At 55.6% G+C, this 13,603-nt stretch overlaps 3 protein-coding genes across 10 annotated transcripts in view; 2 read left to right on the top strand and 1 right to left on the bottom strand.

The window, feature by feature from the left end:
- Positions 1–2,097, top strand: part of EIF3I (eukaryotic translation initiation factor 3 subunit I) — a 7,486-nt gene extending 5,389 nt beyond the window's left edge. Inside the window, exons 7-11 of the mRNA XM_059377025.1 lie at positions 312–422; positions 543–632; positions 930–1,003; positions 1,691–1,783; positions 1,923–2,097. Of these exons, the coding sequence (XP_059233008.1) occupies positions 312–422; positions 543–632; positions 930–1,003; positions 1,691–1,783; positions 1,923–2,004 (450 nt within the window). The 3' untranslated portion in view covers positions 2,005–2,097. The remainder of the gene's footprint in view (positions 1–311; positions 423–542; positions 633–929; positions 1,004–1,690; positions 1,784–1,922) is intronic.
- LOC132001985 (myotubularin-related protein 9-like) overlaps positions 1–9,235 on the bottom strand; it is a 14,290-nt gene extending 5,055 nt beyond the window's left edge. Inside the window, exons 1-11 of one of the 7 annotated variants that reach the window (XM_059377015.1) lie at positions 8,732–9,221; positions 8,446–8,554; positions 8,083–8,208; positions 7,795–7,968; positions 7,054–7,280; positions 5,504–5,665; positions 5,202–5,343; positions 4,899–5,119; positions 2,554–2,705; positions 2,377–2,472; positions 1,336–1,425 (exon numbers count right to left, since the gene is read on the bottom strand). In XM_059377015.1, the coding sequence (XP_059232998.1) occupies positions 1,424–1,425; positions 2,377–2,472; positions 2,554–2,705; positions 4,899–5,119; positions 5,202–5,343; positions 5,504–5,665; positions 7,054–7,280; positions 7,795–7,968; positions 8,083–8,208; positions 8,446–8,554; positions 8,732–9,162 (1,842 nt within the window). In that variant the 5' untranslated portion in view covers positions 9,163–9,221 and the 3' untranslated portion in view covers positions 1,336–1,423. Of the gene's footprint in view, positions 1–1,200; positions 1,426–2,172; positions 2,473–2,553; positions 2,706–4,898; positions 5,120–5,201; positions 5,344–5,503; positions 5,666–7,053; positions 7,281–7,794; positions 7,969–8,082; positions 8,209–8,445; positions 8,555–8,731 lie in introns of those variants that run through there. The other 6 variants (XR_009399739.1, XM_059377014.1, XM_059377018.1 and 3 more) reach the window with 6 other exon arrangements.
- A 1,786-nt stretch (positions 9,236–11,021) lies between these two features.
- FAM167B (family with sequence similarity 167 member B) lies at positions 11,022–12,576 on the top strand. Of its 2 annotated transcripts, none has more exons than XM_059376196.1 (2): positions 11,022–11,491; positions 12,073–12,576. In XM_059376196.1, the coding sequence occupies exons 1-2, from the start codon at positions 11,231–11,233 to the stop codon at positions 12,367–12,369; spliced, it is 558 nt and encodes a 185-aa protein (XP_059232179.1). In that variant the 5' UTR covers positions 11,022–11,230; the 3' UTR covers positions 12,370–12,576. The 2 variants fall into 2 exon arrangements, with proteins under 2 accessions (XP_059232179.1, XP_059232180.1); XM_059376197.1 differs by having other exon boundaries at positions 11,031–11,491; positions 12,139–12,576.
- The last annotated feature ends 1,027 nt before the right edge of the window (positions 12,577–13,603 follow it).

Genomic DNA, 13,603 nt, shown 5'->3' on the forward strand with positions numbered 1-13,603 from the left:
GGAGGAAGGGAAAACTGCTCTACCAGCGTAACATGCTGATTAGTTCCTGGGCCTGTAGATTTGTTGCCATCAGCCCGTGTTTTCCTAGCCTGACTAACTGTGTTGATGAAGTGTGTACACATGGGCCAGGTTGGGATGGGGGCTTGGGAGTGGGGGTGAATGTTGTTCAGGGGATACTTAGGCCAACCCGACCCAGACACCCCTGCCCTGCCACCCCTAGCCGGGACAGGGAACTGTATAGAAACCCCAGCGGAGCAGTGGGGCTGGCAGAGCTTGGGACGCCTGGAGCCTCATTCTTCCGCCTTCCCCAGTCTGGAGAAGTCTTGGTGAATGTCAAGGAGCACTCCCGGCAGATCAATGACATCCAGTTATCCAGGGACATGACCATGTTTGTCACTGCCTCCAAGGACAACACGGCCAAGGTGAGCCTGGGCGAGGAGTCTGGGGGTGCTGCTCCCACCCCCTACAAAGCTTTCCTCTTGCCCGGCTTTGCCTCAGAAAGACTCCTGTTACAGACCTCTTCCCCCATTTTCTCTCTCTAGCTCTTTGACTCCACAACTCTTGAACACCAGAAGACTTTCCGGACAGAACGTCCAGTCAACTCAGCTGCCCTCTCTCCCAACTATGACCATGTAAGGGGACCCCACCCAGGCTTCTAGGATCTAGGTGTTCATCTGGTGATTGAGATATGAACTCTTTGGGAAATAGTGTCAGGTAGAGGGGAGATTGCCAAAGCAATGAGAAGGCTGGAAGATAGGGAAGCCACAGAGGGCAGGGCAGGAGGTAGCTGAAGGGTCTGTGTGGGCCCTGCCCTTCGCATCCTCTTGGTCTGATGTCGGAGGTACTAAAATCTCATGGACTGGGGGTAAAAAATGGAAAATGGACTTGCCTGCCCTTTGGGCCCGGGTAGAGTTTCTTCTTCTCCTCAGGTGGTGCTGGGCGGTGGTCAGGAAGCCATGGACGTAACAACCACCTCCACTAGGATTGGCAAGTTTGAAGCCAGGTAAAGAGAGAGGATGGGGCACCTGGGTGGCTCAGTGGGTGAAGTGTCTGCCTTCAGCTTAGGTCATGATCCCAGAGTCTTGGGATCGAGTCCCGCATCGGGCTCTGAGCAGGGAGCCCGCTTCTCCCTCTCCCTCTGCCTGCTGCTCCCCTTGCTTGTGCTCTCCCTCTCTCTCTGTCAAATAAATAAAATATTTAAAAGGAGGGGCTTTTCCAGATTGAAACCCCACGGAGTATCTTTCGTGATGGACACAAACCACATACCTGAGGAGACTTCCTTATTTCATCGCCCACTAGGAGTTACAGCCAGATTTGTGGCCTTCTGTGACAAGTGTGTGATACAGCCGCTATGAGCAGGAACTGGGGCTCCCTCTGAGGCCCTGGATCCATCCTCGTATTTCTGGTTTCCTGGTTTCCTCCACTCTGTATTGGGGACAGCAGTAGTAGGCTTCTCTTTTAAAATCGTGCACATTTAGTGCATGAGTTCCTACTCGCTGTCTGGCACATAGTAAGGAAGTGTTAGCCAGGCCTGTGGGCGGGGTCCAGTCTTACCTTCCTCTTGTTCTGTTCACATTCATTCTCCCTCATCCTGGTTCCCCACTTTCTGCTTTGCCTCTGGGGAGTGGTACGCCCAACAGGCCTTGGAAGATGGAGAGTGACCTTTCCCTTCCCTCCCCCCCTCCTCCAGGTTCTTCCACTTGGCCTTTGAAGAAGAATTTGGAAGAGTCAAGGGTCACTTCGGACCCATCAATAGTGTTGCCTTCCATCCTGATGGCAAGAGGTAGGGTCCTGTGCAGGGAACTGAGCTCACCCTGGGTCTGGTCTCTGGCCCTTTCCTGTGTCCTGCTTCCCGTCCCCTGCCGTGCCTGCCTCCCCTCATAGGGGACATCTGACTGGTCCCTGGCTCTGTCTCTCTCCAGCTACAGCAGCGGAGGCGAAGATGGTTACGTCCGCATCCACTACTTTGACCCACAGTACTTTGAATTTGAGTTTGAGGCTTAAGAAGCTTGGATCGCCATCGGGACCTGGAGAAGTTTCTGGGCCAGGGCTCACAGAAAGTTTTGGACTCTGAGAAATAAATTAGTTTGGAAATAAGTGGTTTCTGGTCAGAAATTTTGTGGGGACTGTGTCATCCTTTTCCCTTCTCAGTGACACCCCAGCAAGCTGGTACCATTCGCGGACATCTTTATTAGTTAGACCTCCCTACACTACAGACACTTGAAACCTGGAGTCTCGGTATGTTTTGGACTAGGCTGGGTAGCAGGTGCCTTCATCCAAGGTCCAGAGGTGCTGAGGGACCTGGAGAGGTCTTGAATATCTCAGCCACTATCCCAGGAGTCACCAATTAAGATTGGGGCTTAGAGGTTGACTCACAATCCTCTGTCTTCTCCTTAGATGCCAGTCTTTGCCACACCTTCTCCCAAGCCACCTGGGAAGGTTCAGGCGGGCGGATCCAGCGCAGAAATAGGCCTGAGGAGGAGGAGGACAGATAAGGAAGCTCAGCAGAGGAGCTAGCTGCCCAGGGGAGGGGGTGGGAGAGGGGGGGGTCACCTTGCCAAAGTTGCAGGCTCTGGGGCTCCACAGAGGGCCAGATGGCCAAGGGATTGGGGATGTAGAGTGGGTTCCGGAGTTTCCGTCGCACTTTTGGCTGGTTGAGCCCAGACCACAAGGAGTGGGTTCGAGTCCTCACTTCACACAGGCATCTGTAGGGAGTGAGTTTCCAGACTCAAGCTATGCCTTCTGGGATTCTGGACTGGGGACCCTGGTTAGGGTGACTGCCACCCTGGGGGCAGTGACAACCTCTCTTTTTTCCTGCAAATGTTCTTGCCAGTCAGATCCTGCACTGGGCACTGGAATAAAGTAGAACAAGACAAAGTCCTAGTTGTTCAGGAGATCCATTTAGCTTTGCCTGGAAGCATCGGGGCAGGTAACTAAGAATGGGCCCCATGGCTGGTTCTGTCTGCAGAAAGTCACCAGGTGTCCAAAAGCGTGGAAATCCAGGGCCAAGAGCAAGAAAGTGGGAATGGGCCCAAGTGAGTATTGTTGGGTTTCTGTTTTTTTTCTTTTTGAGAGAGGAAAAAGCGTGAGCAGGGGGTGGAGGACAGAGGGAGAGGGAGAGAAAATAAAGCAGACTTCACGTCCAGAACGGAGCCCACTGAGGAGCCCAACATGGGGCTCAATCTCACGACCCCAAGATCAAGACCTGAACCGAAATCAAGAGTCAGATGCTTAACCAACTGAGCTGCCTGGGCTCTCCTGTTTGTTAGTGAAAAAAATTTTTTTTTTAAAGATTTTATTTATTTATTTATTTTGACAGATAGAGATCACAAGTAGGCAGAGAGGCAGGCAGAGAGAGAGAGAGAGAGAGAGGAGGAAGCAGGCTGCCCGCTGAGCAGAGAGCCCTATGCGGGGCTCGATCCCAGGATCCTGGGATCATGACCTGAGCCGAAGGCAGAGGCTTTAACCCACTGAGCCACCCAGGTGCCCCTGTTAGTGAATTTTTTAAACTGGTGACAGAGAACAGTGTGGCGGCTGTTCCCACAGCCGACATGGGAAGAAGGGTCTGGAGTAGGGTTAATAGGAGGGCCCTTTGACATTTGGAAAGGCCAAGATAAGAAAGTTTTAGGAGACTGGGCGCCTGAGTGGCTCAGTGGGTTAAGCCGCTGCCTTCGGCTCAGGTCATGATCTCAGGGTCCTGGGATCGAGGCCCGTATCGGGCTCTCTGCTCAGCAGGGAGCCTGCTTCCCTCTCTCTCTCTGCCTGCCTCTCCATCTACTTATGATTTCTCTCTGTCAAATAAATAAATAAAATCTTTAAAAAAAAAAAAAAAGAAAGTTTTAGGAGAAAGGCTATATATGGAGGATGGGAGAGGAAGGTACATAAAGATAACGGTTTCTCAGCTGGGTGACCCAGTTGTGGAGTCAGTGAAAACAACCTTGTAGGGTGTGGGGCGGGGTAGGTGTGGGGGTGGCAACAAAAGTGAGGAGAGGACTGGGCCCTCCCTTCCCTCACATCACATTGATGAGAGAAAGACGGCTTTGGGGGCTTGGGAGCATATGCAACAGGTGAACCAGATTGTAAGAACCACTACTGCTGGGGTGCCCACCGTGCTGGAAACTGCGCTGAACACTTCCCATGCTTTAACCTGGCTAATCCACACGTCCCCCCCACTCCCATGCCGGCTGCTAGAAGACTCCGTGCTACTGACAGGAAACATGTTTTCCATGATCACCCAGCAGGTGAGTGATGGGAGCCAGAAGTTAAGCCCAAACAATTCGATTCCATTTCCAACCTCTACTCTTGCTTCACTAGAATCAACCCTACAAAGTGGTAGAGAGCCCCAGAAGTGATTTCTTTGGCAGTAACTTTCCCCTTCAGTCCTTGTTTTTTTGTTTGTTTGTTTTTGTTTTTAAAGTATTTATTTATTTATTTTTTAAGATATTTATTTATTTATTTGAAAGACAGAGATCCCAAGTAGGCAGAAAGGCAGGCAGAGAGAGAGAGGAAGGGAAGCAGTTCCCCTGCTGAGCAGAGAGCCCGACGCGGGGCTCAATCCCAGGACTCTGGGATCATGACCCGAGCCGAAGGCAGAGGCTTTAACCCACGGAGCCACCCAGGCGCCCCTCAGTCCTTGTTTTTAAGCTAGGGGTGCACTGGCTCTTGGCTCTGAAGAGAGTGGGTAGGTCTGAAGAATGGGCCTTGGGCCCATTCAAATCTGGGTTTGCAGAAGTTAGGGGGAAGGGTGAGATTTAGAGGCAGGGGAGGAGAGAACATGCAAGAGTTTTCCCCAAAGAGAAACTCAACCAAAAGGGAAAGATGTCCTCTAGGGACCTCAGCGCTGACACAGCCTGGCCTGCACCTGGCCCCTGACCCACCATGACAGCCCCTTCGCTCACCTCTCCTTTTCGCTGCTGCAGAGGAAGGTGCCAAAAGGGGAGGCATAGGCGTGCTCAAACAGGGCCAACAACAGCCCCTCCCCAAACTCCAGCGACAGCGGGAACTGGCGGCCCAGCTGCCACACGCAGTCCAGGAAGAGGAGGAAGGTGGGTGCCTCGTGCTTGGGGCGGGCATGGGAGAAGGCCGAGTGGGCACAGCGCAGCTGGAAGGGGTGGCCGGCCTGGGGAGGGGGCAGAGCGATGGGCACAAGGAAGCAGGGTCTCTGGATGAAGGGGCAGGGCTGGGGCTGAGCGGTCACTTACCTGGATCCACTCGCGTTCCACCAGCTCCTGGAATCCAGTCATGGTCCGGCTCAAGGGGTCCAGGATGATCTGGGCCAGCGAAGTCACCAGCAGGGTGTTGTCCATGCCTTCAGCCCCGTGCACCAGGATGCAGGCCTCTTCCCTATGGGCCAGGGCTGTTAACAATGGCCAGTCCTTCCCAGCCTGGGGTGGCCGGGCCAGGAGTCAAATGGACCCATTTCCAGGTTGTCCATGCTTACTGTGCCCAGGGGTTGAGGGCCTTGCTGTCTGCCCTGTTCTCTGCCTTGTAGCAGGGGGCTTACCTCTCCATGCCCCAGGCTGCTAGGCAGGCGGTGCTCAGGGCCTCTTTCACATGTGCCAGCCAGCGGCAGGCCTCTAGTTGACTGAGCCAGCCGTCCATGCTCTTCTCCAGGTCCCCACAGGCTTCCACCAGCCGCACGAAACTCTCCTGTAGGGGCCGTCCCCTGTACAAATGGAAATCTGGTCATTCCATCCCCAACCAAACTCTAGTGAGCACAGCCCGGGAGCAAGTGCTCCAGACCAACAAGGCAGACAAAGAGGAACCCATCTGACAAGAGGGACACAGGACCCTTTGGGGAGCCCACCTAATCTCATGGAAATGAGTCTGTATCTTGGAGGACTCCCCAATCTGATGGAGAAGACCCCTTGGGGGAGACCTGGTCTGTTGGGGGGTACCTGGGGAGTGGTCACACAACCCTCCTGGGAAACAATGCCCTGAGAAACCCCCATTCTGATGGACGCATCCCAGTACTGTTGTAGCCCAGTCTGATAGGAGCAACACGGTGTCCCTGGGGAGTCCCAGTCCGACAATAGAAACACAGCCCTCTTAGAATTCTGGTCCCTCTTCCTGCTTCTCAGGAACTGCTCAGCTCAAGATCACCAATGTGACCTCCTGCCCCAAAACCTCATGGAGATTTTTCCAGCCTTGTGTAAAAGCCTGCCATGCACCCCCTCCAACCCCCACCTTTAGGATAAAGTCTAAGCTCATAATCATGGCATTCAAGACCTTTGCTCTGGTCCCTATTCCCCTTTAGCCCCAGCTCTCTCTGCCTCTACCCCACACCCTATACATCCACCATTCTGAAGTGCCTGCAGCTCCCCGAACAGGGCAAATGACTCGATCCTCAGCTTCTGTGCACTGGCCGTTCCTTCCACCTGGAATGTCCTGCTCTCTGGCCCTTCTTCCTCTTCCAGGTGTCAGCTAAGGCCTCCAGTTCTCAGGGAAACTTTTTTTGCACTCCCTACACACAGGAGAGGGGCACCAGCTTTGTCACACCGAACCCTAACTGCCCTCGTACTGATGATCCCGCAACCAGGTCTGGGCTGCCCACGGTCTCCGCCTCCCGGCTCAGTCAATGTTGGTTGAATAAAGGAATAAACAGTTTTGTATTCCACTCTCCTCAAAGCACAGAAACTCCCTGAGGACCTGCTCTTGGTACTACCATCGCTTAGACAGACACAGCTGTGCAGGTAGAGATGCAGGGGAGGGCTGGGACCCATGCAGAGCTGAGGGGTGTGTGTGTGTGTGTGTGTGTGTGTGTGGTGAGGCTGTTCCTGGAAGACAAAGACAAGTATCAGTTTAATATAAAGAGATACTTTTTCTTTCCAGGCAGAGTTCGGGTGCCTAGAGAGGAATTAGCTCTGTCAGTGGGGGGTGTGCAAGTGGGGATGCTTACCGGACAGGACAGCTACCCAGAAATGCCTAACAGTCCCCAAGGTTCCTGGAAGACATCCCCCCTACTCCTCCTGCCTCCTCACCACCCCCTACACACACGTATCCCTGAAGAGTCCGGTAGGAGAGCGCCCAGTAGAGGACTGAAAGACCTCTCACTTCTCCAGGGGCCGGTGCAGCCGTTTCCAGCCAGGATAGGCGGCTTTGGCCTCGGTGCCACCCCCAGTCACACCGGCCTGTTTGGCGGCCTGAGCGGAGCGCGTGTCCAGGATGAAGCCCGGGGCTCCAGGGCGAGCTCCCGCCAGCACGGCTCGCAGCAGCTCCTCGTCCTCAGCGCAGCGCCTTTTCTGGGGACCAGTCAGGGGCTGGCTGGAACGTAGCAGCACCTGCGGATGGGCACCCCACTCCAGAAGCCATAGACACCCGCCCCGGCGGGGGACTTCCCTCAGGGAGCCCCTAGGGAAGGTCTACACACTAAGGAGGGTCTCGAGCTGGCAGGGGCGGGCTGGAGGGCAGGGTCCCCTAGTGGCGGAACTCACAAGGTGCGGGCCCGGGCTTGGGTGGGGTGTAGCCGAAGGGGAAAGGGACCCTAAGAGTAGACCTTGGGCAGGTCCAGGGTTGACAAAGACCCGACTAGCTTCCAGGGACCCGAATGGCCGGGGGCGGGGCCCAGATTGGCGAAACTCCTCTGCCGGGGAGAGGGGCGGGGTCTGAGTCCGGGGAGGGCGGGCGGAACGGAGGGGGCGGGGCCCGTTGGGGCTGAGGATGGATGGAGCGCGGCCACAAAGGGCAGGAGCCTGGTCTGCAGGCGCGCGGCGAACTGGCCCGGCCGGTGCAGAAAAGGGCCAAGAAGGGCCGCAGTTGTTCCTAGTGGCGGACTCTGGGGAGGGGCGGGCTCACGGTTCCGCTGGGAGCGTGGTGGTAGCTGAGCACAGGGAAGCGGCCTCCCTGGCGGAAGCGGGCACAACGCGCCAGGGCATCGTCGTCCACAGCGCGAGGCACTATCACGGCGCGGGGGTAACTGGGGCACAAGCTGAAGTCCTCGTTCACCTCGCTCAGCCTCCAGGCGTTGGTCTGCGGTACAGGCAGAGGGGAAGGCCGGGTTAGGGCACTCCGTGAGCGCCCGGACCTCACGCCCCTTCCAGGTGTGGCGCTCGCACAACCGCTGGCCCCCACGACCGCACCCACCTCGCGAGCTACTCGCTTGTAGTAGCGTTCGGGTGGGTGGAAGTGCCAGGCGTCGCCCAATCTCAAGCCCCTGGGACGGTAGAAGAACGGAAAGGAAGTGATGACCGATTCCAAGGACGACAGCGCCTGGGGGAGGAAGTCGGAGGATCTGGGCAAAGTCGGAATCGTCTCTCGCGCGCCCTCCCAGCCCCTCCCCTCCGCAGCTCCCTCCTCTGCGCGTACTCCAGACCACCCTGCATCCCTCGCTGTTAGCTGTGTGCCAGGATAACACCGGATGCTGAGTTTCCTCGCGCAGGAGCCCGTTTACTCCCGTCATTACGAAATAGGGATCGCTTAAGGGCTTCAGGAGCACCGTTGGCGCACCTCGATGGAACGGGCGATGTCCAGCGTGGCTTCCACGCCCTCTATGTCCAGCTGCAACACTCGCAGGTCCTTACAGCGCAGCGTGATGGTGCCGGAGTCACCGGAGACCCTGGGGATGGACGGGCTTCGGCTTAGAATCCCCCGCCCCCCACGAGGGGAGGAGAAACGAGTTTATCAGGATTGGACGTAATGCAAGGGGGCACCAGTTCAAACTGCGCTTGCCCTTCCCCCTCCTCTGCAGAGCTTCGAGCTTCGCAACTACGGGGACGCCCCCGCCACGTCTCACCGCTTCTCGATGGAGTCTACACTACGCAACAGCAGAAGCCACAGGTCTGAAGTCCCCTGAGGCCCTGGCGACAGCAGCAGGTGGTGGCCGGTGACGCATAGCGTGCCACGCAGTGGGGGCGCCTCCGGACCTCGCAGCAGCTTGACTTGGGCCCGGCCGGTGCGGATCAGTTCCAAGAACTCCATTCCGCCTGTGGTGGGCCTGGGGCCCAGCAGAAGGACGGACTCCAGGAGCGTCAGGCGGGGCGAGCGCGCGCTCGGAAAGGGACAGGAACTGGCGGGGCAGCTGGCGACGCCGGCAGGACAGCTGTTAAGGAGGCCCCTTGGAAGAAGCGATCGAACAGTTTCACAGGAATTTCCCCATCCTACTGCCAGCACCTCTGAGCGAGAACCCCAGCCAGACCCTGTTGAGGAAAACTCAATTTCATCCATCTGTGAAATGGGGAGAATGATCTTGCTTAAGGCCCTTTATCTCGTGCTTTGGTCTCAGGTGGCACTCAACATTTTTTTTTTTAGGTGCCTTCACTCTCGCTGACTTAAAGAAATATTACCATTTCTTCTTTTGTACCCTGGTGGAAAGGGTGGAAAGGGTGGGCGTGAAACTGGGAACTGTCTGCTTCCTCCCTCTACCGCGGAGACTGGGTGGGGGAAATCCCTTAGTCCACCTTAAATGCAAGCAGCTGTGTGGCTGGCGCCCCTCCCCCACCACAGCTGGAAGTCCCTGCCTGAGGGCGCCCTCTATGGGGGCTGCTTCTGGCTTAGTCCAGCCCTCCAAAGCCCCGTCTTCTACCACTCCACCCTTCAATCAAATATGAATTGCCCACACACGGAGCTGGGCCCAGTATTTGGTGAGGGGACCCAAGGATGGCTGAGGAAGGTTCTGTTCATTAGGATTTTCAGGCTGGCAAGAGACACACCTAAGCTGGTAAACCACAAGAGGTGAAAGGATTTACTGGAGGACCCATCCATCCATCCATCTATGCATCCATGCATCCATCTTTCATTCCTTAAATACTGATGCCTACACTGTGTTAAGCAGTGATTACTAAGAAGAATAAGACCGACACCTGCTTTCAAAGGGCTGTTTGGTCCACTAGGTTGCAGGCTTGCTTGCGTGTGTGTGCACATGCATGTATGCAAAGCCCTTCTTTTATTTATTTATTTATTTGTTTTTTAAAGATTATTTATTTATTTATTTGACAGAGAGAGATCACAAGTAGGCAGAGAGGCAGGCAGAGAGAGGAGAGGAGGAAGCAGACTCCCTGCTGAGCAGAGAGCCCAATGCGGGACTCAATCCCAGGACCCTGAGATCATGACCTGAGCCGAAGGCAGCGGCTTAACCCACTGAGCCACCCAGGCGCCCCAAAGCCCTTCTTTTAAAACACACACACACACACACACACACACACACACACACACACACAGAAAAGAAATCATAGGTGGATACCCATAACACAAACATAAAATCGGAATGAGCTGTGAAAGTAGCCACACATAAAGGAGTACTAATTGTAAAATTCCAGACCAGCTGGAATGGGAATTCGTTAGAAATGCAAATTATCAGCCCCACCCCCATGTATCGCCTTAAATACATTTTCAGGAGATGCCCATGCACACTAAAGTTTGAGAACCATTGGAAAGTACACAAAAAGGCAAAACTAATCACTGCTGTCAGAGATTGGGAGAGCAGTGACAGGCCAGGGGCACCTCCTGGACGCCAGGAATGTTCCGTTGTTCCATCTGAGTGCTGGGTAAGCAAGTGGGCTTAGTTCGGGGGAATTCAACAAGGCATGTCATTATTTATGATGTGCGAAGTTTTCTGTGTATCTGTTATATTTCAATACAAAGTTTAAAAAAGGGAAGAGCTCTGGTTGAAGCCCTGGGAAGGGCAGGGAGAGGGAGGGTCTAGGAGCCCATCTACAGCTCTGCCTTTAACCCACACACAGTCCTTGAGGGATTTCCAAGGGAACCTAAGGTCCTTAGAGTACAGCTCGAGATCACTGATCTGTCCCAACAGAGAGTCAGGGACTTGTCCAAATGTCATGAGGACAGAGGGGGCAGCTCATCAAACTTCTATCCACTCCCCACCCCCGCTTAACTTGGGTCTTGGGAAGAAGGCCAAGACTCTAGTGTAGATGATGCCTTTCTCATCCTGGAGCAACTTCCTTTCTGGGAACTGGGTGTCTCCTTTTGGGCAAAGACAATAAAATTCAACCAAGGGGCAGGAGAAGCAGGACTCCTCCTGCCCCCATCCGGATGGCATCACGTGGCTCCCGGGTTAGCAGGCCAGGAAAATCCCAGCCCTTGCACAGTCAGCCTCATATACCTCTCTCTTCACCCACCCTGACACACTCGGCTTCCCTGACCCACCTTGGACAGTCCCCATCACATACTCCCTGGCACAGTTGTGTCCCCCTCAGCTCCCGCCACCCCCCCCCAGCCATACTGCCAGCCTTTCCCAGAGCTGTAGCCTTGCCCCGTCACTCACCCCAAGCCCAGCATGTCCCTGGGGCCACTGAAATTCCAGGCAGTAGGTGAAGAAACTGAAGAGGACGAGGAGGAAGAGAGCCTGGACTCTGTCAAGGCTCTGACGGCCAAGCTGCGGCTGCAGACGCGGCGGCCCTCATACCTGGAGTGGACGGCCCGGGTCCAGAGCCAGGCGTGGCGCAGGGCCCAAACCAGACCTGGGCTGGGGGGTCCTGGTGCCCTCTGCGGCTTCGACTCAATGGATTCTGCCCTTGAGTGGCTCCGACGGGAGCTGGTGAGTCGGGTTGGGTGGGCAGTCATCATTGGGACCCAGGAACCGTGGGCGTGGGGAAGGGACAAGGACAGGCCTCACCTCCAGCAACCGCCCCACTCCTGTGGCTCTGCAAGCTAAGGAGCCATGAAAGGACTTGTCCAGTCATTTATTCAGGGAGACTTGCTGAAGCAGGGTTCCTTCCAATCTACCTACTGCCGACTACTCTTGTAGCTGGCTCTGTAGGCTGCGGGGACAGATCCCTGCCCTTTGGGGGGGCATGGTCTCCCCTACCCTGAGAATTGCTATACCTCCAAGACGCAGTGAAGGACAAAATGAGGCACTGACCACACAGTAGGCAGAAGCTGAGGAGGCCAGCATTATGCAGGTGGCTCTTAACCCCATATGTGCCAACAAAAAGATGTCTAGCCTCTAAATTCCTGGGTGAGGCCCTAAATTGCCTGGGTGAGGCCCCCAGGCACCTATATTTGTGTAACAATCGCCCCTTAGTTTTAGAGAAGGATCTGACCGACGGGGAGGGATCAAGCTGGGGCGAGAGCGGGTGGGGAGGACACAGCCTGTGCAAAGACCCAGGGTGTTGACAGGAAGGGAAGACTGACGCGAGCAGCTGTGGACCGGTACAGCGGTCTCACGCCCCCTCTCGGCCGCAGCGGGAGATGCGGGCTCAGGACCAGCAGCTGGCGGGGCAGCTGCTTAGGCTGCGGGCCCAGCTGCACCGGCTGAAGGTGGACCAAGCCTGTCACCTGCACCGAGAGCTGCTGGACGAGGCGGAGCTGGAGCTGGAGCTGGAGCCGGGGGCCGGCCTCGCCTTGGCCCCGCCGCTGCGGCACCTCGGCCTCACGCGCATGAACATCAGTGCCCGGCGCTTCACCCTCTGCTGAGGGGCACCTGCGGGCCTCCTGAGACCTCAAAGGCCCTAGCACCTGGCAAGGGGTGGTGGGAGGGTTGAGGGGCTGTCACTCTTTTGGGAGCATAAAACCCCAGCATCCTGTCACCCCTGCTGCCCTATCTTGGGGAGGGGTGTTTGGAGGAAGGGGAGAAGCTCATGCACCCCCAGGCTCTTCAATAAAGGCCCTCTGTGCTTCCCATCAAGGTCTCCACAGTCATTTACTCGGCCCAAGGTCACTGTGTGTTTGTTGTCTGTAGCTGGGGCCAGGGCTTCCACTACAGGAGAGAAGGCCTGGGCTGGGGGCAGAGGCGAACAGATGGATCCCATCTCTATCCCAGCTCCAGCTCTGTCTCCCTCTCTTAGCAAGTTCAGAACTGGGCAAGAACTTGAAGTCCCATGGGGTGCCTGGGCGGCTCAATGGGTTAAAGCCTCTGCCTTCGGCTCAGGTCATGATCCCAGGGTTCTGGGATCAAGCCCCATATTGGGTTCTCTGCTCAGCAGGGAGCCTGCTTCCTTCTCTCTGTCTGTCTGCCTCTCTGCCTACTTGTGATCTCTGTCAAATAAATCAATAAAATCTTTAAAAAAATAAATAAAATAAAGAACTTGAAGTCCTGAATAACCCCTACGGAAGGTGACAGGTCCACGGGCAGCTGAAGAATGCAGGACCCGGAAACCGGGGTTCCAAACCAGCTCCACTGTGCATTTCTTTTCTTTTTTCTTATTTGAGAGTCAGAGAGAGAGAGAGAGAGAAATAGAAAGCATGAGCGGGGGAGAGGCCAAGGGAGAAGCAGATGCCCTCTGAGCAGGGAGCTGGCTGTGGGGTTCGATCCCAGGACGCTGGGATCACGACCCGAGCTGAAGGCAGCTAGGTTCACTGAGCCACCCAGGCACCTCTCCATTACGCATTTCCACCAGACCTTGAGAAGGCCCCTTAAGCCTGAAGCTGTTTGTTTACCTCTCAACTGAAAATGCTGCAATGCTACTTCTACTCCACAGTAGTTGGGGATGTCTTAAATAAGACGACACTCAAAACTGGGCAGCCTGGGTGGCTTAGTTGGTTAAGCGTCTGCCTTCAGCTCTGGTCACGAGCCCTGCATCGGGCTCCCTGCTCAGTGGGGAGTCTGCTTCTCCCTCTGCCTGCTGCTCCCCCTGCTTGTGCTCTCTCTCATGTTCTCTCTCTGACAAATACATAAATAAAATCTTAAAAACAAACACTCAAAACTCAT

Source organism: Mustela nigripes, chromosome 14, assembly GCF_022355385.1.
Source record: "Mustela nigripes isolate SB6536 chromosome 14, MUSNIG.SB6536, whole genome shotgun sequence".
Classification (NCBI taxonomy): Eukaryota; Metazoa; Chordata; class Mammalia; order Carnivora; family Mustelidae; genus Mustela; species Mustela nigripes.

Bases quoted from the DNA above. Each gene is read 5' to 3' on its own strand.
- FAM167B (XM_059376196.1), top strand. From the start codon at position 11,231: ATGTCCCTGGGGCCACTGAAATTCCAGGCAGTAGGTGAAGAAACTGAA. The intron at 11,492-12,072 runs GTGAGTCGGGTT...GGGTGTTGACAG, and splicing joins AGTGGCTCCGACGGGAGCTG to GAAGGGAAGACTGACGCGAG.